Source organism: Pristiophorus japonicus, chromosome 14 (assembly GCF_044704955.1).
Source record: "Pristiophorus japonicus isolate sPriJap1 chromosome 14, sPriJap1.hap1, whole genome shotgun sequence".
NCBI classification, from domain to species: Eukaryota; Metazoa; Chordata; class Chondrichthyes; family Pristiophoridae; genus Pristiophorus; species Pristiophorus japonicus.
In genome coordinates, this window is record NC_091990.1 from 87,323,899 (window position 1) to 87,349,141 (window position 25,243).

At 45.5% G+C, this 25,243-nt stretch overlaps 1 protein-coding gene across 3 annotated transcripts in view; it reads right to left on the reverse strand.

Moving 5' to 3' along the window:
- Positions 1 to 25,243, reverse strand: part of pamr1a (peptidase domain containing associated with muscle regeneration 1a) — a 319,049-nt gene that overhangs the window by 270,527 nt on the left and 23,279 nt on the right. For all 3 annotated transcript variants that reach the window (XM_070899341.1, XM_070899342.1, XM_070899340.1), the window contains exons 2-3: positions 8,133 to 8,309; positions 4,464 to 4,589 (exon numbers count right to left, since the gene is read on the reverse strand). In XM_070899341.1, coding sequence (XP_070755442.1) covers positions 4,464 to 4,589; positions 8,133 to 8,309 — 303 coding nt within the window. The remainder of the gene's footprint in view (positions 1 to 4,463; positions 4,590 to 8,132; positions 8,310 to 25,243) is intronic.

Consider the following 25,243-nt stretch of genomic DNA (forward strand, 5'->3'; position numbering starts at 1 on the left):
TGGTCCATAATGATGGTAAACCTACGACCATACAAGCATTTGTGGTACTTCTTGACCCCAAAAATTAATGCCAAAGCTTCCCTTTCGATTTGTGCATAATTACACTTACTGGCACTGAGAGTGCGTGAAGCAAAAACAATTGGTCTTTCCTCCCCATTACGTAATACATGAGAGATCTCTGCCCCAACTCCATACAGAGAGGGGTCACATGCTAGCTTGATCTGCTTAGATACGTCATAGTGAACTAACATTGTGCTCTCTCCCAAGTGGCTTTTACACTCCTTGAATGCTGCGTCGCATTCTTCTGACCACTTCCAATAGCCCGTTTTCTTTCTAAAAGCACCCGATAACTGTTTTCATCATTGGGAACTTCGATGATACTATTTGCGGTGAAAAACATTTCTAGCCGCTCCACATGGGCTCCGAAAGGCTCTGTCGCATTGAAACTCACCCAAGCGCCCTATTATTCCCATAGGCATGGCCATCTGGACTCTTCAGTTCAGCCAAGTGTGCTTGAAATTTTCCTTGGATTTTTAGCTGTTATTCAAAACAAAGTCTCTCTGTCAGTTGGCTGAATTATTCACCAACAAAAATTTCAGCTAGGGTATCCAGAAATTCTATCCTTCATCGCCAAATGTGCTACATTCTCTACGATATCACGAACACACCCTTACAAAATGGCTCTTGTCGGGAGCTTGTCAGGTGACTTGGCTGCATTACCACAGTTGTCCACTAGATGGAGCTATATATTACAGGCAAGATAGTAGGAAAGAGTCTCCTCACCTCCCAGACTGTGAATATGACACACTTACCATTGTACTGCCAGGGAGAAACGACTAGAGTCAAAGACCACCAACAATCAGCAACAGGGACATTTGGGTTTCAGAGACAGGGCCCAATGAACACAGATATCAAGAGGGATTGGACACTGAGATTCCAGGGATCTGACACCGAGACGCACAAGGGTTTATATTGAGACCGTTCCCCGGAACTGGACATTGAGCCAACAGGGATCAGATACTGAGACGCACAGAAGTTTATTTATTTGTCACATTACCACCCCCTTTTGCCTTGCACCATCATCCCTTTTGTCATTTAATCTCTCCTACCTCCCACTTAATCCTAGACCTTCCCTTTTGTTCTTTTGTCCCCTACCCCACCCTTTCCCTGCCTCTATACTTGCTTAAAAACTGTCACAGCTCTAACCTTTGCCAGTTCTGATGAAAGATCAATGATGAAAGGTATGTTAACTCATTTTCTATCTCCATAGATGCTGCCTGATCTGTTCCAGCATTTTCTGTTTTTATTTCATCCTTTTACTATAGTGAAGCTTTGTTTTGTGAAAATTGGCTGCTGTGTTTGCCTCTCCAACAGTGGCAGCACTTCAAGGTAATTCATGCAGATCACTTTGAGAAATTTCAGAGAGCTGTAGTAAAGTGGCACATAAACAAAGGGGCTAGAGTTTCCTCGTTTTTTGCATGCTTAACGCCCGCTTAACGTCCATTTTACCACTGAAATGATGTATAACGTCCATATAATCGCCCATTTAGTCAAAAAATGGAAACTGACACGCATTTTTCGGAAACTTATCGCCGAGCGTTACTTTCCCCAAGTGCGTAACGACAGGAAAAAATAATACCGCCTGTCCACTTTTTTTGCGCGAATCATTAGATTGGGCGAGATCAACGCCGATAATATTGCCCAGTGTTACTTTCCGCACAGAATTAATGCCGATTCAATAATAACCGGCGCCCACTTTTTTTTGTCGTAAAGATCATATTTGCCAAAACTAGCGGCCATGAGATCGCCGAACGTCACTTCCACCACCTCACACACATATCGCCCACAATATCACTTGCCCAAAAAACCGCCCAGAAAAAGTGGAACTAACCAGAACTAATCGCAGCGTTATGGGCACCATGTTCTACATCACATGTCGCATCCTTTAAAAGGCTCTTCTGCTTCAACCTCGGGGGAGTTCAGATGTACTCAGGTGGTCGCTGCAGTTGATGTACAAACATCTGTACAAACATCTTGACCATACTGTGACCGATTGGAATTTAATAGGTGTCTTCATCGGGAAATTCATTGTTTGTGACCAATCGGTGGAAAACAGAGAGCTATTGCAATGGGGCCTGTCCTTTCTCACCTTCTCTTGATGACCAATTACATGCTGCAGACTCGCGATGGGTGAAGGTACACTCCACAGCATTATGTGCCCAATGTAAGACATGCCAGACTGATGAGAAGGACCAGACGTTACACCCTCCGCAAGTACAGGGACAAGCGGTCTTACCTCGACTTGCCCAACACCACCTGCCTTTGGAGACTGCGCTTCCACAAAGAGGTTATCACTTAGATATGCCAGCTCATAAGGGAGATCTGCAGTCTGCCAGCACCATCAGTACTGCACTATCCATCAAGGTCAAAGTCACCGCGGCACTGTCGTTCTACACATCGGGTTCTTTTCAGGCCACAGCTGGTGACATTTGCAGACTGTCTCAGCATGCCACACATTGCTGCATTAGACAGGTCACTGAAGCCCTATACGCATGCAGGAGGAACTTGATCAGCTTCCCGATGACCAGGGAGGCACAGAGTGAAAGGGCTCTAGGATTCTCCAAAATTGCAAACTTCCCCAACGTGCAGGGAGGAATAGACTGTATGCACATCGCAATGTGGGCACCTTTTCAGGATGCAGAGGTTTTCAGGAACTGCAAGGATTCCACTCCCTGAATGTCGACCACCAGCAAATTATAATGACAGTGAATGCTAAATTTCCGGGCAGCATCCATGATGCTCACATCCTGCATGAGAGCACTGTATCTGACTTGTTTATCAATCAGCCACAAGGTCAATGCTGGATGCTTGGTGACAAAGGATATGGCCTCGCAACCTGGCTGATGACACACCTGCGTGACACCCACACCGAAGCCGAGAGGTGATACAACGAGAGCCCACAGAGCCACTCGCAATATCATGGAGAAAACCATTGAAGTGCTTAAGCAGCGCTTTAGATGCCTGGACCACTCAGGAGGTGACCTCCAATACCACCCTGAGCAGGTAGCTCAATTCGTGGTGGTGTGCTCCATGCTGCATAACTTGGCTATCAGGAGGGGACAAGAATTGCTTGATGAGTCTGACAGTCCACCTCACCAGAGAGAGGAAGAGGGGGAATAAGAAGGTGGACGCTGACATCGGTCCAAACAATCAGGCTGACGCTAAAGCCATGCCCCCGCCCCCCCCTGTAGACCACATGAAAGGGCCCGTGGTGACATGATAGCTGCAAGAGCCTTATGTCAAAAGCTCATCAATAAGCACTTTGCCTGAAAGGACATTGATGTTATTTACAAGGCTGACGCACTGCTGGATGTGCAAGTCATGCAGTTAAAGTTTAAGTTGATGAAGTTAAGTATAATTATAACCTTTGATGTTAAGGAATCACCAGCGTGTAACTGTGCAGCTATCTGAGCCAATGCGCAACAAGGCTTTGTTTAATAAAAAACATTTATCAGTTGTCTGAAATCATCAGTATTTCTGTATAAAACATCCTTTCCACCTGCTTCTCCTCCCCAATGCTACCCCTTCCCCTTCCCTTCCTGACTCCAAGCCACCTGGCCGAGGAGGTCCTCAGGCGATGCTTCATTGGGGTGGGGGGATGACGGCCGAAGCGCTGCTTGGACGGAAACAGGAGAGGACGGTTCCGAGGCGGCAACGTGCTCCGACCCAGAAGCAAGATGTTGCTGCTGGCTCTCATGTGTGGTTGGCAATGGGGATGCGGCACCTTGGGGTGCAGTGCTGCGCTCTGGGACCACTGGGAGCCCTCTGCCACCAATGTTCCTGGCTACCAGCTCCAGGGCCTCCACCATCCCTTCCATGTTATATCTTATTTGTTGGACATAAACTCGGTGCCAATTATGTTCTTGGTGCTTAGTAGGCTTTTTGCTGCTGGTGAATCTCCCTTGTGCCTCCCACAACAGCCAAACAAGCACACACCACAGCCACACATACTTTCAGTCCCTCTCAGCTCTCTCTCTCTGTCTCCTCTTTGCAAATGTCATGATGACCCCGACCACCTGAATCGCGGGAATCGAGCGTTGCCCTGCCGTTGCTAAGGACGGCAATGCTTTATGGCAGAAGGTCAGCGAGATTTAACGCTACCGCCCATTTCATATCGCTCGTGGTAATGTCCAATTTCAAAAATGGAGACTAGGTGCTTTGAGAATGGGCAAGAAGCTGACGATCTGAAAATCCATTTTTACCGCCCACACCAGAAATAAGACCCATTTTTGGGCGATATGCACAAAAGTGTAAAATCTAGCCCAAGGTTTTTTTTAATTCATTCACAGTGGGCCCTTTCAGTCAGTTATGGATACAGCCCTCTTCCTTCATAAAGGTTTTCATTTGGAGGGAGGTGCTTGCTGAAGGATTTGCAGAAATACAAGCCCCCTGGCATTACTTACTCATACAGTCTCCCCCCGACCAGCCAGTGTGACACTCAGAGCAGTAAAGCCCTTTGATGTAGAAATCATCCAAGGTTCCCCACGAACCGTTGTGACATCCCTTACAGTTGTCAAAGATGACGCACCCTGCAACAAAAATACACAACATTCAAAACCTGCATGTGTTCGTCATTCGTCCTCACCTCATCTGAATATCTAGTGGGGGGTCGATATAAAATCTTAGTAAGACTACAGTTGGAGCCCTGTGTGCAGCTTCATACTATAGGATGGATGTTCAGGTAATAGAGAGGGCACAGTGCAGATGCTGCCTGATTTAAGGAACTATAAATAAGAAGAAAGACTTGGAAACTCATAGCTGTTGCTATTAGAACAGAAGAGATTACAGGGTTATTTCATAAAGGTGTTTCAAATTTTAAAGGAATGGTTCAGAAAGTGATTGATGTGTCTAGCAAAAATCAATATACATATAAGATTAAATGTAAGAGATTTAGGACAGAGAGCAGGAGAATGTTTTTACAGAGAGGGTTGTATTTGAAGCAGAGACCATGTTAACATTTAAGAATAGGATTACATAGGATACACGGCACAGGAACAGGCCATTCGACCCAACCAGTCTATGCTGGCATTTATTCTGCACTTGAGCCTCTTCCCGTCTTTCCTCATCTAACTCTATCTGCATTTAACCCTCTATTCCCTTCTCCCTCATATGCTTATGTATCCTCTCCTTAATTGCATCAATACTATTCGCTTCAACTACTCCCTTCGGTAGCGAGTTCCACATTCTCACCACTCTTTGAGTAAAGAAGCTTCTTCTGAATTCCCTGTTTGATTTCTTGGTGACTATCTTATATTGATCGCCTCTAGTTAGACTCTTCCCCACAAGTGGAAACATTCTCTCTGTACCCACTCTATCAAAACCTTTCAGAATTTTAAAGACCTCTAGTAGGTCACCCCTCAGCCTACTTTTTCAAGAGAAAAGAGATCCAGCCTGTTCATCTTTTCCTGATAGGTATACTCTCGCACTTCAGGTATCATCCTTGTAAATCTTCTCTGCACCCTCTCCAGTGCCTCTATATCTGTTTTATAATATGGCGATCAGAACTGTCCACAGTACTCTAAGTGTGGTCTAACCAAGGTTCGATACAGGTTTAGCATAACTTCCCTACTTTTCAATTCTACACCTCTAGAAATAGACCCTCGTGCTTGGTTTTCTTTTTTATGGCCTTGCGAATCTGTGTCGCAACTTTGCTTGATTTATATACCCCACCTAGACCCTCCAAGTAATAAGTGACCTTCTTATTCTTTCTACAAAATGTAATACCTCATATTTATCTGTGTTGAATTCCATTTGCTAATTAAATTCCCATTCTGCAATTTATTAATGCCCTACTATAATTTTTACAGTCCTCCTCAGTACTGACTAACCCCCCCCACCCCCCCTCCAATTTGGTGTCATCTGCACATTTAGACATGGTGCTTTTGATTCCAAAGTCTAAAATGTTAATGTAAATTGTGGACAGCAGTGGTCCCAGCACTGATCCACTACCCACCTCTGCCACTGTGAATAGCTACCCTTTACCCCTACTCTCTGCTTTCTGTCTTGAAGCCAGCTAGCTATCCATTCTGCTACTTGTCCCCTGACTCCGCATTCTCTGACCTTGTTCATCAGTCTATTACGGGGTACCTTATTGAAGGCCTTTTGAAAATATCGATAAATTACATCCACTACATTACCCTTGTCTACTCTCTCTGTTACCTCTTCAAAAAATTCAAAGAGATTGGTTAAGCAAGACTTTCACTTTTGAAATCCATGCTGACTATTCATTATTATATTTTTGATTTCTAGATGTTCTTCTATTTTCTCCTTTAGTAGGGATTACATTATGTTTCCGACCATGGATGTTAAGGTGACTGGTTTGTAATTCCCTGGACATGTTCTATCCCCTTCTTAATATAGGTATTACATTAACTATCTGCCAATCCTCTGGCACGACACCTTTTTCTAATGAATTATTAAATATGTGCGGTAATGCCTTTGCTATCTTTTCCCTAGATTCCTTTAAAATATATGAATGCAATCCATCTGGATTAGGGGTTGTATCCTTTGAGTTTGATTAGTTTATTTAATATATCCCCTCTTTTTATTTTAAATGCACTTATCTCATTACTAATCTCATCATCCAATGTCATGTCCACCTGTTCTATCTCCCTGGTAAATACTGAAGCAAAATAATGATTTAATATTTCTGCCATCTCTCTAGGTTTACCTGTGGTATTATCTTGTCTATTCCTTAATGGCCCTATTCCCATCCCAACCTTCCTATTTATTTAATAGCCTGTAAAATATTATATTATTTTGTTTTATGTTCCTTTATCATTTAATTTCATAGTTCCTCTTTGCCTTCCGAATTGTTTTTTTTAACTTCGCTCCTAATCTCTCAGTGTTCTCCCTTATCATGCACTCCCCTGCTGCCCATATACATAACATATGCCTCTTTCCTTACCCTCAATTGTTCCCTTACGGTTTTTTCATCCGTGGAGTCTCATTTGTGTTTAGTTTGTTTTTTCCTATTAGCAGAATATATTGTTGCTGCACTCTGTTGAACACCATTTTAAATGCTTCCCATTGTTATTCTACATCATTGTTTGCCAATATTGTTGCCCATTTTAATTTCCCAATTTCTATTCTCAGCCCCTCAAAATCAGCTTTTCTCCAATCTATTACCCTGGATTTCGTCATTCTTATGTCCTACTCAATTATCTTCTTAAAGCGTATTATATTATGGTCACTATTGCCTAGATATTCCCCTACTTTTACTTCTCTCATCTGCGCTGTTTCATTCCCCATTACTAGATCCAATAGCGAATCCTCCCTTGTTGCGATTTTTACACATTGGGTTTGAAAGGAGGGCTGCACACAGGATAGGTTAGGAAATGGGGTAAGGGGATATGGAACAGAGTGGGGACTTGGGATTAGGACTACTGCTCACGTGGAGATAAACACCAGGGCGGGCTGGTTGGGCTGAATAGCCTGTTTCTGTGTTGTCGTTTCTTTATAATTCTGTGACTTTGACTTGTGCCAGCTCTCTCCATGACCTCACATGCCATTCATCATGTGCGGACCAAGACAGTGAGTGTCATGAGCTATTTTACCATGCAGACCATCACAGCCGAGCCTGATCCTGTCCCTCAACTGTCGTCCCTGCACACTTTCCAGCAGGGATCAACAGAGTGTGAATAGAAAGGAGAACCCGGACCAATTTTGTTTCTCTTTAACCCTAAATTTTGGAAAGAAAAGTTTTTTTTTGAATGTGTAATTGTTGTACTGGGGGGCGGTGGGGTGGGGGGGGGGGGGTGGAGGTGAAGGGAGAATGGCAGTGCTGAGGTTTGGTAGGTTCAGCACCTTCAATTCTCCACTTGGTGACTTTCTTATTTAAAACATCCTGAGACGAGGAGGAAGTGAGCAAAGCAAGGGTACTTCCCCATAGGGAAGGTCAAAGGTCAGTTCACTTTCTCAAAGGCTTGATCTTGGCTTGCCTGCCTACCCAGCTCCCAGATGTCTGCTGGAGAGAGAAAGGAAATAATTCCCCAAAAAGTATCAATAGATACAAAGCGGATTCAATTATAGCTAGACACTCATTCCCACTCTGTTGGAGAGCTCAGCCATACCTGGATGTATCAGACAGGAGTCACATTCATCTTCCTCATTCCGACAGCATGGGACAGAATATCCCACAACCTCCTCCTTCCCAGGACAGACACACTCAATCTGATCCGTTTCACAGCAGTCCCGACACATGATATTCCACTCCGCTCCGGGGCAGTCCTCATTGATGAGGGTATATCCTGGGAAATGGAAGCAAAAGGTCAGCGACTGTTAATATTTCTCTTAAATATAGTGGTTATTTATACCATAAAATAGGCAACAAACGGTGAGACAGGCTACTACAGATGGGTGCTGAATATGATGAGATAGATAAAGAGAAACTACTTCCACTGGAGGTAATTCCAGAACAAGGGGACACAATCTTAAAATTAGAGCTAGGCCATTTAGCAGTGATATTTGGAAGCATTTTTTCATGCAAAGGGTGATGTAATTCTGGAACTATCTCCCTCAAAAGACTGTACATGCTGGGTCAATTGAAATTTGCAAAACTGAGATCAATAGATTTTTGTTGGGGAAGAGTATCAAGGGATAGGGACCAAAGATGGGTAAATGAAAATGAGGTGCAGATTAGCCATGATCAAATTGAATGGTACAACAGGCTCGAGGGGCTAAATGGCCTACTCCTGTTCCTAGAGAGTGACAAGAACTGAAATCCTATGTGCTTTAACTCTAGGTGGAGGAAGAATTGGGCACAGGTAACATTCCCTGGCAGTCAGTACTAATGGCAATCCACATCAGAAGAGATGGGATAACATAAGTGTTAAGTGAATCTGAAATTAAGATTATTCTTATCATATAAGGGTAATGTGTATCAGTAGCCAGTCAAGCTCCTTATGCACCAAATCTGGTAGCCCTCTAATGTTTGATAGCCAATGAAAAGAAAAAAAGACTTGCATTTATAGAGCGCATTTCATGACCTGAGGATGTCCCAAAGCGCTTTACAGCCAATGAAGTACTTTGTCATGTAATTCAGGCAAGCATATCAACCCCAGCCATATTGTAAAAAGTGGATTCCATGTTAGAATGGTAATCTGTTTACTATAGAGAAATTATATTCTTAAAATGATTATAGAATCTGCTCCTCTACCTTTAGGCTATTCTGAGCACTTCCACCAGATAAAAGAAATGGTGAAGCAGGCTTCTGAAGTTGAAACTTTAGCTCTGCATTTAATATGACTGGAGGCCATTGGGTTATTGTTCCTGTTACCTGCTATCCCTTTGTTCATTACCAGGATGTGGGCGTCGCTGGCAACATAAGCACTTATTGCCCTGAGAAACAGAGAAACATAGAAACATAGAAAATAGGTACAGGAGTAGGCCATTTGGCCCTTCGAGTCTGCACCACCATTCGATAAGATCATGGCTGATCATTCCCTCAGTATCCCTTTCCTGCTTTCTCTCCATACCCTTTGATCCCTTTAGCCATAAGGGTCATATCTAAATCCCTCTTGAATATATCCCATGAACTGGCATCAACAACTCTCTGCGGCATGGAATTCCACAGGTTAACAAGTCTCTGAGTCCTAAATGGCCTACCCCTTATCCTAAGACTATGTCCCCTGGTTCTGGACTTCCCCAACATCGGGAACAATCGACCCGCAACGAACCTGTCCCGTCCCGTCAGAATCTTGTATGTTTCTATGAGATCCCCTCGCGTCCTTCTAAACTCCAATGTATAGAGGCCCAGTTGATCCAGTCTCTCCTCATATGTCAGTCCTGCCATCCCGGGAATCAGTCTGGTGAACCTTCGCTGCACTCCCTCAATAGCAAAAACGTCCTTCCTCAGATTAGGAGACCAAAACTGAACACAATATTCCAGGTGAGGCCTCACCAAGGCCCTGTACAGCTGCAGTAAGACCTCCCTGCTCCTATACTCAAATCCCTTAGCTATGAAGGCCAACATACCATTTGCCTTCTTTACCGCCTGCTGTACCTGTATGCCAACTTTTAATGACTGATGAACCATGATGCCCAGGTCTCGTTGCACCTCCCCTTTTCCTAATCTGCCACCATTCAGATAATATTCTGTCTGCGTGTTTTTGCCCCCAGAGTGGATAACCTCACATTTATCCACATTATACTGCATTTGCCCACTCACCTAATCTGTCTAAGTCACCCTGCAGCCTGTTAGTGTCCCCCTCACAGCTCACACCACCACCCAGTTTAGTGTCTTCTGCAAACTTGGAGATATTACACCAATTCCTTCATCCAATTCATTGATGTACATTGTAAAGATCTGGAGTCCCAGCACTGAGCCCACTGGTCACTGCCTGCCATTCTGAAAAGGACCCGTGTATCCTGACTCTCTGCTTCTTGCCTGCCAACCAATTCTCTATCTGCATCAGTATATTACCCCCAATACCATGTGCTTTGATTTTGCGCACTAATCACTTGTGTGGGACCTTGCAAAAGCCTTTTGAAAGTCCAAATACACCACATCCACTGGTTTTCCCTTATCCACTCTACTTGTTACATCCTCAAAAAATTCCTGAAGATTTGTCAAGCATGATTTCCCCTTCATAAATCCATGCTGACTTGGACCGATCTTGTCACTGTTTTCCAAATGAGCTGCTATTTCATCCTTAATAATTGATTCCAACATTTTCCCCACCACTGATGTCAGGCTAACCGGTCTATAATTAACCGATTTCTCTCTCCCTCCCTTTTTAAAAAGTTGTGTTACATTAGCCACCCTCCAGTCCATAGGAACTGATCCAGAGTCGATAGACTGTTGGAAAATGATCACCAATGCATCCACTATTTCTAGGGCCACTTCCTTAAGTACTCTGGGATGCAGACTATCAGGCCCCGGGGATTTATCGGCCTTCAATCCCATCAATTTCCCTAACACAATTTCCCGCCTAATAAGGATATCTTTCAGTTCCTCATTCTCACTAGACCCTCGATCCCCTAGTACTTCCGGAAGGTTATTTGTGTCTTCCTTCGTGAAGACAGAACCAAAGTATTTGTTCAATTGGTCTGCCATTTCTTTGTTCCCCATAATAAAGTCACCTGAATCCGACTGTAAGGGGCCTACGTTTGTCTTCAGTAATCTTTTTTTATCTTCACATATCTATAGAAGCTTTTGCAGTCAGTTTTTATGTTCCCGGCAAGCTTCTTCTCTTAATTAAACCCTTTGTCCTTCTCTACTGAATTCTAAATTTCTCCCAGTCCTCAGATTTGCTGCTTTTTCTGGCCAATTTATATGCCTCTTCCTTGGATTGAATCCTTAATTTCCCTTGTTAGCCACGGTTGAGCCACCTTCCCTATTTTATTTTTACTCCAGACAGGAATGTACAATTGCTGAAGTTAATCCATGTGATCTTTAAATGTTTGCCATTGCCTATCCACCTTTAACCCTTTAAGTATCATTTGCCAGTCTACTCTAACCAATTCATGCCTCAAACCATCGAAGTTACCTTTCCTTAAGTTCAGGACCCTAGTTTCTGAATTAACTGTGTCACTCTCCATCCTAATAAAGAATTCTACCATGTTACGGTCACTCTTAACCAAGGGGTCTCGCACAACAAGATTGCTAATTAGTCCTTTCTCATTACACATCACCTAGTCTGGGATGGCCAGCTCCCTGGTTGGTTCCTCAACATATTGGTCGAGAAAACCATCCCTAATACACTCCAGGATATCCTCCTCCACCGCATTGCTACCAGTTTGGTTAGCCCAATCAATATGTAGATTAAAGTCACCCATGATAACTGCAGTACCTTTATTGCATGCATCCCTTATTTCTTGTTTGATGCTGTCCCCAATCTTACTACTACTGTTTGGTGGTCTGTACACAACTCCCACTGGCGTTTTCTGCCCTTCGGTATTCCGCAGCTCCACCTATACCGATTCCACATCATCCAAGCTAATGTCCTTTCTTACTATTGCATTAATTTCCTCTTTAACCAGCAATGCCACCCCGCCTCCTTTTCCTTTCTGTCTATTCTTCCTAAATGTTGAATACCCCTGGATGTTGAGTTCCCAGCCTTGGTCACCCTGGAGCCATGTCTCCGTGATGCCAATTACATCATACTTGTTATCTGCTATCTGCGCAGTTAATTCGTCCACCTTATTCCAAGTACTCCTCACATTGAGGCACAGAGCCTTCAGGCTTGTCTTTCTAACACACATTGCCTCTTTAGAATTTTGCTGTAATGTGGCCCTTTTTGCTTTTTCCCTTAGGTTTCTCTGCCCTCCACTTTTATTTTTCTTCTTTCTATTTTTTGCTTCTTCCCCCATTCTAATTCCTTCTGTCTCCCTGCATTGGTTCCCATCCCCCTGCCATATTAGTTTAACTCCTCCCCAACAGCACTAGCAAACACTCCCCCTAGGACATTGGTTCCAGTCCTGCCCAGGTGCAGACCGTCCGGTTTGTACTGGTGCCACCTCCCCCAGAACCGGTTTCAATGTCCCAGGAATTTGAATCCCTTTCTGCTGCACCACTCCTCAAGCCATGTATTCATCTGAGCTATCCTGCGATTCCTACTCTGACTAGCATGTGGTACTGGTAGCAATCCTGAGATTACTACTTTTGAGGTCCTACTTTTTAATTCAGCTCCTAGCTCCCTAAATTCATCTTGTAGGACCTCATCCCTTTTTTTTACCTATATTATTGGTACCTATATGTACCACGACAACTGGCTGTTCACCCTCCCTTTTCCGAATGCCCTGCACCCGCTCCGAGACATCCTTGACCCTTGCACCAGGGAGGCAACATACAACCCTGGAGTCTCGGTTGCGGCCGCAGAAACGTCTGTCTATTCCCCTTACAATTGAATCCCCTATCACTATAGCTCTTCCACTCTTTTTCCTGCCCCCTGTGCAGCAGAGCCACCCACGGGGCCATGAACTTGGCTGCTGTTGCCCTCCCCTGGTGAGTCAAACCCCTCAACAGTACCCAAAGCCGTGTATCTGTTTTGCAAGGGGATGACCACACGGGATCCCTGCACTACCTTCCTTGCACTGCTCTTCCTGTTGGTCTTCCATTCCCTATCTGGTTGTGTTGCCTTTCCTGCGGTAAGACCAACTCACTAAACGTGCTAATCACATCATTCTCAGCATCGTGGATGCTCCAGAGTGAATCCACCCACAGCTCCAGCGCCGCAATGCGTCCGTCAGGAGCTGCAGGCGGATACACTTCCCGCACACGTAGTCGTCAAGGACACTGGAAGCCACCCTGACTTCCCACATAGTACAGGAGGAGCATAACACGTGGCCGAGCTGTCCTGCCATGACTTAACCCTTTGATACACTTAAATTGGCAACAACAATGCTAAATGTTACTTACTGATATGGAAAAGAATAAGAAAAACTACTTACCAATCACTTTTTCCCTTGGCTGTGACGTCACCTTTCAATTTCTTTCTGCTTCGATTCTGCCTTCTCACCTGCTGCAGCTGCACTGGCTGGCCTCAGCGATCTCCCGCTCCGCCTCCCGACACAACGCTGCTGCTCCCCGGACTGGCGGGCCTTTTGTAGGCCTCAGCAATCTCCCGCTCCGCCTCCCAACATGATGCTGCTGCTCCCCGGACTGACGGGCCTTTTGTAGGCCTTAGCAATCTCCCGCTCCGCCTCCCGACACGAGACTGCTGCTCCCCTGACTGACGGGCCTTTTGTAGGCCTCAGCGATCTCCCGCTCCGCCTCCCGACACAACGCTGCTGCTCCCCGGACTGACGGGCCTTTTGTAGGCCTCAGCGATTTCCCGCTCTGCCTCCCGACTCGACGAGAAGGTGATGGTGGGCCTTCTTCAAAGAAATTTGATATGCCACTTCTTTTCATTGGCTACCAAACAATAACAACAATAACTTGTATTCATATAGTGCCTTTATTATAGTGAAACATCTCAAGGTGTTTCACAGGAGTATTATGAGATAAAAATTTGACATCGAGCCACGTAAGTAGAAATTAGCGCAGGTGAAAGAGGTAGGTTTTAAGGAGCGTCTTGAAGGAGCAAAGAGAGGCGGAGAGGTTTAGACAGGGAGTTCCAGAATTTGGGGTCTTGACAACAGAAAGCACGGCCACTAATGGTTGAGCGATTATAATCCGGGATGCTCAAGAGGGTAGAATTAGAGGAGCTCAGACATCTCGGGGGGGGTTATAGGGCTGGAAGAGATTACTGAGATTACAGACATTAGAGAGCTACTAGATTTGTTGCGTAAGGAACCTGACTGGCTACCGACACACCTTGAAGTGGTTCTGCACTTGTCACCGACACAATTTCCGTTTGTATCTTTTACCTTGTTTAAGACCTGTTACATCCCTAACATTTTCCAGTACTGATGAAAGGTCATCAGCCTGAAAAGTTAACTCTGTTTCTCTCTCCACAGATGCTGTCTGAACTAAAGGCTAAAGTAAATGTTGGTCCCCTAGAGGATGAGACTGGGGAATTAATAATGGGGAACAGGGAAATTGCAGAGACTTTGAACAAATATTTTGTATCAGTCTTCACAGTAGAAGACACAAAAAACATCCAAATAGTCGATACTCAAGGGGCTACAGGGAGGGAGAAACTTAATACAATCACCCTATCACTAAAAAAGTAGTACTCGGTAAAATAGTGGGATTAAAAGTGGACAAATCCCCTGGATCTGATGGCTTCCAGCCTAGGGTCCTTAAAGAAGTGACTGCAAAGATAGTGGGTGCATTGGTTGTTATCTACCAAAATTCCCTGGATTCTGGGGAAGTTCCAGCGGATTGGAAAACCGCAAATATAACGCTCCTGCTTAAAAAAGGAGGCAGACAGAAAGCAGGAAACTATAGACCGGTTAGCCTAACATCTGTCGTTGGGAAAATGCTGGAGTCCATTATTAAGGAAGCAGTAGCAGGACATTTGGAAAAGCATAATTCAATCAAGCAGAGTCAGCATGGTTTTATGAAAGGGAAATCATGTTTGACAAATTTGCTGGAGTTCTTTGAGGATGTAACGAGCAAGGTGGATAAGGGGGAACCAGTGGATGTGGTGTATTTGGATTCCCAAAAGCCATTCGATAAGGTGCCACATAAAAGGTTGCTGCACAAGATAAGAGCTCATGTGGTTAGGGGCAATATATTAGCATGGATAGACGATTGGCTAACTAACAGAAAACAGAGAGTTGGGTTAAACGGGTCATTTTCCGGCTGGCAAACAGTGACTAGCGGGGTGCCGCAGGGATCGGTGCCAGGGCCTCAACTATTAACAATCTATATTAATGACTTGGATGAAGGGACCGAGTGCAATGTAACCAAGTTTGCTGATGATACAAAGATGGGTGGGAAAGCAAATTGTGAGGACACAAAAAATCTGCAAAGCGATATATAGACAGGCTAAGTGAGTGGGCAAAAAATTTGGCAGATGAAGTATAATGTAAGAAAATGTGAGATAATCCACTTTGGCAGAAAAAATAGAAAAGTAGATTATAATTTAAATGGAGAAAAATTGCAAAATGCTACAGCACAGAGGGACCTGGGGGTCCTTGTACATGAAACACAGAAAGTTAGTATGCAGGTACATCAAGTAATCAGGAAGACAAATAGAACGTTGGCCTTTATTGCAAGGGGGATAGAGTATAAAAGCAGTGAAGTCCAGCTACAACTGTACAGGGTATTGGTGAGGCCACACCTGGAATACTGCGTGCAGATTTGGTCTCCGTATTTAAGAAAGGATATACTGGCATTGGAGGCTGTTCAGAGAAGGTTCACTAGGTTGATTCCGGAGATGAGGGGGTTGACCTATGAAGATAGGTTGAGTAGATTGGGTCTATACACATTGGAGATCAGAAGAATGGGAGGTGATCTTATCGAAACATATAAGATAATGAGAGCGCTGGACAGGATGGATGCAGAGAGTATATTTCCACTCATTGGGGAAACTAAAACTAGGGGGCATTGTCTCAGAATAAGGGACTGCCCAGTTAAAACTGAGATGAGGAGGAATTTCTTCTCTCAGAGGGTTATAAATCTGTGAGATTCACTGCCTCAGAGATCTGTGGAGGCTGGGTCTTTGAATATATTTAAGGCGGAGATAGACAGATTTTTGAGTGATAAGGGAGTAAAGGGTTATGGGGAGCGGGCAGGGAAGTGGAGCTGAGTCCATGATCAGATCAGCCATGATCTTATTGAATGGCGGAGCAGGCTCGAGGGGCCAAATGGCCTACTCCTGTTCCTAGTTCTATTGTTCTTGTGCTCTTGTGACCTACTGAGTATTGCCAACATTTTCCCTTTTAATTTCAGATTTCCAACATCCGCAGTATTTTGCTTTTGTAAAAATTAACCAGACCTACTCCTGCTCCTATTTCTTATGTTCTTATTGTTTTGGACCTGCAGTCACATATAAGCTAAGGAAAGTAAGTTTTCTTCCCTAAAGGACATTAATGAACCAGTTGGGTTTTTAACCACAATCTGACAGCTTTCTGGTCACATTTTCTGATATCAAATTTATATTTCTGAATTCAAATTCTCAAACTGCCATGGTTAGATTTGAACAAATGAGGCCTTGGGATTACTAATCCAGTAGCATGACCACTATACTTGTGCACCCTTCTCTGCTCCTTGATAAACATTTCAGGGATAAGTCCTGCCAGAAACCCTGGAGTAGGTACTGCTGGCAGCCTGGTCCTCGAAGGCTGCAATGATAATTTTTTAAGACTAAAGATAGCATCCACTGATAGTCCACCTGTGAACAAGCCTATCGCTGCCTCCTGTACCTCACGCCCCTCACCCACCCACACGGCAAATGCTGCATCACGGCTGAGGTACAGACGCTGTCTGCTCACTGCTGCTCATCACGGGTCTGCTTGCTGTGAATATATGTAATACAAATTCAAATGAAGTCAGGTCAGAACCTAATCAAAGCCAACCCAGCTGATTTATGATGTCTAATGGATCTAAGGGATATGTCTAAATGGTTTCCAAAGTTACCGACTCTGCAAACCCTCTGTGGCTAACTCTTGCTCATCCCTCTGTGTTCCATTTTGATACTGTTCCAGCAGATATTTCCAGCATAGACAAAAAATGTCAAATGAGTTTAGCATTACTGTGGCTTAGGGAGCAGCAACAAACATCTGCAGTTCAAGTCAGTTTGAGATCAAAATATACCTACTGTGAGTTACTGACTACACTCACAGAATACCGAATGTGCACTCACTGAATGCTCACTGTACCTCACCCAATACTCACTGTACCTCGCCCAATACTCACTGTACCCTCACCCAATACTCACTGTACCTCACCCAATACTCACTGTACCTCGCCCAATACTCACTGTACCCTCACCCAATACTCACTGTACCTCACCCAATACTCACTGTACCCTCACTCAATACTCACTGTACCTCACCCAATACTCACTGTACCTCGCTCAATACTCACTGTACCTCACACAATACTCACTGTACCTCACCCAATACTCACTGTATCTCACTCAATACTCACTGTACCTCACACAATACTCACTGTACCTCACCCAATACTCACTGTACCTCGCTCAATACTCACCGTACCGCACCCAATACTCACCGTACCTCACCCAATACTCACTGTACCTCACCCAATACTCACTGTATCTCACTCAATACTCACTGTACCTCACACAATACTCACTGTACCTCACCCAATACTCACTGTGCCTTGCTCAATACTCACTGTACATCACCCAATACTCACTGTACCTCGCCCAATACTCACTGTACCTCACTCAATACTCACTGTACCCTCACCCAATACTCACTGCACCTCGGCCAATACTCACTGTACCTCACACAATACTCACTGTACCTCGGCCAATATTCACTGTACCCTCACCCAATACTCACTGTACCTCACACAATACTCACTGTACCCTCACCCAATACTCACTGTACCCTCAGCCAATACTCACTGTACCTCATCTAATACTCATTGTACCTCACCCAATACTCACTGTATCCTCACCCAATACTCACTGTCTCTCTCTTGGTAGTCTGTCGTATCCAATAAAGACGTTGTTGTACTAATCATCAATGGCATGTGTCTTCAAGTGGCTGTATAGGCTAATTCTGGATGCACATAGTCTCTTGCATGTCAGACAAGGGAAGTTCGATGTGCCTGATGCTGACAGTACTGCCACCTGATGTCGTCTATCCCTAGTGTCCCGCAGGCGTTGACATCGGCTGTCTTCGAAGTTCTGGCAGGCAGTCCTCGTGAGGGTTCACCACTGGATTTTATGAGCTGCTGTATTCTCGAGGTCCTTTGGTCGGATGCCACAGTACTGGAGGTTAGCCTTAATGCAATCTTTGTAGCCCTTGCGTGGGCGCCCCTGGTGTCTTTGACCTTCATAGAACTCGCCGTGAAGAAGCTGACGAGGGATCCTTGACTCATCCATGCGGATTACATGTCCAGCCCACCGGAACTGGGCTCGCATGATCATCATCTCGATGCTAGTTGATTGTGCTCTCTCCAGAACCTCAAGGTTTGACACCCGGTCTTGCCAGTGTATGTGGAGTAGAGACCTGAGACTGCGCATATGGAAAGCTTCCAGCTTTTTGATGTGACGCCTGTAGGGTGTCCAGGTCTCACATCCATAAAGGAGAGATGAGAGAGCGACTGCTCTATACACGACAATTTAGTTGACAGTCGGATGTGGCGGTGACTCAACACCTTAGTGCGCAAGCGACCAAGTGCCTGGCTGGCTTTGCAGATCCTTGCATCAATCTCCTTGTCCAAGGACCCATCACTTGATATGGTGCTGCCAAGGTACTTGAAATTGTCCACTAACTTTAGTTGTATACTGCCGATGAAGACTGTGGGAGCAGGTGCTGTGGTGCCAGGGGCAGGCTGATAGAGAACCTCGGTTTTACTAAGGCTGATGGTTAGGCCAAACAATTCTGTTGCCTCAGCAAATTTGCTGAGTATGAATTGTAGGTCACTCTTCTTGTGTGCCATAAGGGCGCAGTCGTCAGCAAAGAGTGCCTCTAGGATGAGTCGTTTCCGTACTTTGGTCTATGCAGCAAGGCGGCGGAGGTCAAACAGTGAACCATCTAATCGATATTTCAGATAGACCCCAAACTCCAAGTCTTTTATGGCATAGTTCAAGACGCAGGTAAAGGATAGGTTATCCAGAACTGGAGCGAGTACACAACCCTGTTTTACTCCATTTGAAATGACAAATGGGGCCGTGGTTGTGCCGTCTGAGAGCACTTCACCTGTCATGTTGTCATGAAACAGCTCGATGATGTGGACAAACTTCCTTGGACACCCAAGCTTCGTCAAGATTGACCACAGCACTGCTCTGTTGACAGTATCAAAGGCCTTGGTGAGGTCAATAAATACAGCGTACTGGTCCATATTCTGCTCAATGCACTTTTCTTGCACTTGGGGTGTCTGGGGTGTCTGGGAGGGGTAGCACATCTGACAGTGGACTTGTCATGCTCTTCGGAGTAGTGCCTCTGCCTTGGTCCCCACCGGGCATCCAACTCTCATCTGTGGCTCCAAGTAGCTGCAGCATGCACAGCGGCCACTTCCGGTAAACTGCTTCGACAGGCAGGCTAAACCAGATGAGGGTAGCCGATGGGTATTATCCCTCGGTGACTTTCGGGACCTGCTCACCCCAGCATGTGAAGTCTGTTGTGGTGGATTGGGCGGAGGAGATTAAGTCTGATCCAATGGCCATGAAGGTGGAACAGCAATGCACTGTGGAATGCATAGGGCATGGTAGAGCACGAAAGATGTCATGGCCATCCACTGCAGCCAACGAAGTCTTCAGTTGTACCAAATTTTGGGCCACTGAAACCCGGCTTCTGCGGAGGAGAAAGTGGGACCGCCCCTGTGCACCGGCCTTCCCACCTTAAAAGCATCAATGCACAGGTCTGTGCTAACCATCATCCAACATACCAAGTCCTGCGGCGATGGGGGAGGGACGAAGCGACAGGTGGAGGTGATCACTGGGAGTCGTAGCCTCAAACCTGCAAGTAGGCGGCCTGTGGGCAAGTGGTCATCTGACTTTGTATCCAAGGCAGCAAAGGAAGCCAGCAGCACCCCAGGCGACTGAGCAGCCCTCTTTAGGACAGCACCACTCACCCTTTATAAGGGAGGGGCCTAGAAAAGGTGGCCCAAACATTTCCTGCCTTTCTATCAACTGGCCAGTATACCGTGGCTGGCTGTTAAACCCATTCTGCGGTCGAAAATACAGCAACAGTCGAAAACTTCATAACATAAGAAAACTTCTTCTCGGACAATGGAACGTTCGCAAACTCTTAGACAGAGCTGACACTACAAGACCGGAAAGAAGGAGTGCCCTTATTGCAAGAGAGCTGCAGCGTTATAACATCGATATAGCGGCTCTGAGCGAGACAAAACTGGCAGAGGAGGACTGTATGAGTGAACTTGGTAGCGGCTACACCTTCTATTGGAAAGGCAAGGCAGAAAATGAGAATAGGATCCACGGAATTGGCATAGCAGTGAAGACTTCTCTTATGCAACAGTTTCCGAATCTGCCTGAAGGGATTAACGAAAGACTTATGAAACTGTGTTTCCCCCTGAATGCCAAGCGCCACATCACCATTATAAGTGCCTATGCACCCACCCTTCCAAGCCCCGATGAGATGAAAGAGAGGCTCTATGAAGATCTAGACAGACTGGTCAGGTCCACAACTGCTGGGGACAAGTTGATCATCCTGGGTGATTTCAATGCACGAGTTGGAAAAGACAGCAAGCACTGGAAGGGAGTCATTTCAGCACGACACAGGAAAATTAAACAGTAATGGTCTCCTCTTGAGTATGTGCACGGAGAACGACTTGACTATCACAAATACTCTATTCAGGCAGGCTGACAAGTACAAAACTACTTGGATGCACCCCAGGTCTAAGCAATGGCACATGATAGACCATGTCATTGTAAGAAGGCGAGACATTAAGGATGTAAAGATCACAAGAGCCATGCGGGGAGCAGAATGCTGGACAGATCACCGTCTAGTCAGATCCACTCTGCAGCTGTACATTGCTCCACTTCAGCGCAAGCGTCCAAAACCGAGCAGAAGTGCCTTTAACACAGCTAGGCCGAAACATCAGTGCTACCATGAGCAGTTCCAGGATGACCTCGATAACAGGCTGATGTCTCACGGACCGCTCACTGGCAACACCACACAGAAGTGGACAAAGCTTAAACAGATGGTGACAGACTCAGCAAAGACAACTCTTGGACTTAAAAAGAAGGTACACCAAGACTGGTTCGATGAAAACAACGTTGAGATCTGCAAGACGCTGGATGAAAAGAAAAAAGCATACCGAGAATGGCAAAATGACCCTTCCTCAATTTCCAAGAGGGACTGCTACAGACACATGCAGAGCAAAGCACAGAGAGACCTTCGCCAGATGCAAGATAAATGGTGGCAGACGAAAGCAGAGGAAGTGGAACATTATGCTGAAACTCACAATACCAAGATGTTCTTTAGCGCCATCAAGTCAGTCTATGGACCATCAAAACCCAGCACTACTCCACTCCTTTCAACAGATGGCAGCACTTTGATCAAAGACAGGACTAGCATAAATGAGAGGTGGAGAGAACATTTCAGCAATCTTCTTAATAGACCTTCAACAGTGAATGAAGAAGCACTTGACTCCATACCCCAGCAACCTATCAAAGAAGATCTTGATCTTCCTCCCAGCATGGACGAAGTAAAGAAAGCCATCAACCAGATAAGTACAGGAAAGGCTCCAGGAAAGGATGGAATCCCTGCCAAAATCTACAAGACAGTAGGCCCAGCAACTCTCGAGGCCTTTCATGACATAATAACCAGCATCTGGGAAGAGGAAGACATGCCACAGGACTTTCGTGACGCTATGATAGTTTCCCTCTACAAGAACAAGGGCAACAAAGCAGACTGTGGCAATTACAGAGGAATATCGCTTCTGTCCATTGCTGGGAAGATCATCGCCCACATAGTATTGAACCGACTCATAGCTAGTGTCTCAGGAGCAAATCTTCCAGAAACACAATGTGGCTTTCGACCTGGTCGGAGCACAGCAGACATGATCTTTGCACGCAGACAAGTGCAGGAGAAGTGCATTGAGCAGAATATGGACCTGTACGCTGTATTTATTGACTCACTGTACCCTCACCCAATACTCACTGTACCCTCATCCAATGCTCACCTTACCTCACCCAATACTCACTGTACCCTCATCCAATACTTTCTGTACCTCACCCAATACTCACTGTACCTCACCCAATACTCACTGTACCCTCGCCCAATACTCACTGTACCTCACCCAATACTCAGTGTACATCACCCAATACACACTGTACCTCACCCAATACTCAGTGTACATCACCCAATATTCACTGTACCCTCATCCAATACTCAGCGAACCTCACCCAATACTCACTGTACCCTCATCCAATACTCAGCGTATCTCACCCATTACTCACTGTACCTCACCCAATACTCACTGTACCCTCGCCCAATACTTTCTGTACCTCACCCAATATTAACTGTACCTCACACAATACTCACTGTACATCACCCAATACTCACTGTACCCTCGCCCAATACTTTCTGTACCTCACCCAATATTCACTGTACCTCACCCAATACTCACTGTACCCTCATCCAATACTCACCGTACCTCACCCAATACTCACTGTACCCTCACCCAATACTCACTGTATCTCACCCAATATTCACCGTACCTCACCCAATACTCACTGTACCTCACCCAATACTCACTGTACCTCACCCAATACTTTCTGGACCTCACCCAATACTCACTGTACCCTCACCCAATACTCACTGTACCTCACCCAATACTCACTGTACCCTCGCCCAATACTCACTGTACCTCACCCAATACTCACTGTACCCTCATCCAATACTCACTGTACCCTCAACGAAAATTCACTGTACCCTCACCCAATATTCACTGTACCTCACCCAATACTCACTGTACCTCACCCAATACTCACTGTACCTCACCCAATACTCACTGTACCCTCATCCAATACTCACCGTACCTCACCCAATACTCACTGTACCCTCACCCAATATTCACTGTACCCTCCTCATCCAATACTCACCGTACCTCACCCAATACTCACTGTACCCTCGCCTAATACTCACTGTATCTCACCCACTATTCACTGCATCTCACCCAATATTCATTGTACCCTCGCCCAATACTCACTGTACCTCACCCAATACTCACTGTACCCTCATCCAATACTCACTGTACCTCACCCAATACTCACTGTACCCTCACCCAATACTCACTGTACCCTCGCCCAATACTCACTGTACCGCACCCAATACTCACTGTACCCTCGCCTAATACTCACTGAACCTCACCCAATACTCACTGTACCCTCACTCAATACTCACTGTACCTCACCCAATACTCACTGTACCCTCACCCAATACTCACTGTACCCTCATCCAATACTCACCATACCTCACCCAATACTCACTGTACCCTCACCCAATATTCACTGTACCCTCCTCATCCAATACTCACCGTACATCACCCAATACTCACTGTACCCTCGACCAATACTCACTATACCTCACCCATTACTCACTGTACCCTCGACCAATACTCACTGTACCTCACCCAAAACTCACTGTACCTCACCCAATATTCACTGCATCTCACCCAATACTCACTGTACCCTCACCCAATACTCACTGTACCTCACCCAATACTCACTGTACCTCACCCAATACTCACTGTACCCTCGCCCAATACTCATTGTATCTCACCCAATACTCACTGTACCTCACCCAATACTCAGTGTACCCTCGACCAATACTCACTGTACCTCACCCATTACTCACTGTACCCTCGACCAATACTTTCTGGACCTCACCCAATACTCACTGTACCCTCGCCCAATACTCACTGTACCTCACCCAATACTCACTGTACCCTCGCCCAATACTCACTGTACCCTCATCCAATACTCACCGTACCTCACCCAATACTCACTGTACCTCACTCAATACTTACTGTACCCTCACCCAATACTCACTGTATCTCACCCAATACTCACTGTACCTCACCCAATACTCACTGTACCCTCACTCAATACTCACTGTACCTCACCCAATACTCACTGTACCCTCACCCAATACTCACTGTACCCTCACTCAATACTCACTGTACATCACTCAATATTCACTGTACCTCACCCAATACTCACTGTACCCTCACCCAATACTCACTGTACCTCACTCAATATTCACTGTACCTCACCCAATACTCACTGAACCTCACCCAATACTCACTGTACCCTCACCCAATACTCACTGTACCCTCACTCAATACTCACTGTACCCTCACCCAATACTCACTGTACCTCACCCAATACTCATTGTACCCTCATCCAATACTCACTGTACCCTCACCCAATACTCACTGTACCCTCATCCAATACTCACTGTACCTCACCCAATACTCACTGTACCCTCACCCAATACTCACTGTACCCTCATCCAATACTCAATGTACTTCACCCAATAATCACTGTACCCCCACCCAATACTCATTGTACCTCACCCAATACTCATTGTACCCTCACCCAATACTCATTGTACTCTCACCCAATACTGACTGTACCCTCGCCCAATGCTCACTGTGCCCTCGCCCAATACTCACTGTACCTCAACCAATAATCACTGTACCCCCACCCAATACTCATTGTACCTCACCCAATACTCATTGTACCCTCACCCAATACTCACTGTACCTCACCCAATACTCACCGTACCCTTGCCCAAAACTCACTGTACCCTCGCCCAATACTCACTGTACGCTCGCCCAATACTCACTGTACCTCACCCAATACTCACTGTACCCTCGCCCAATACTTTCTGGACCTCACCCAATATTCACTGTACCTCACCCAATACTCACTGTAACCTCATCCAATACTCACTGTACCTCACCCAATACTCACTCTACCCTCACCCAATACTCACTGTACCTCACCCAATACTCACCGTACCTCACCCAATACTCACTGTACCTCACCCAATACTTTCTGGACCTCACCCAATACTCACTGTACCCTCACCCAATACTCACTGTACCTCACCCAATACTCACTGTACCCTCACCCAATACTCACTGTACCTCACCCAATACTCACTGTACCCTCGCCCAATA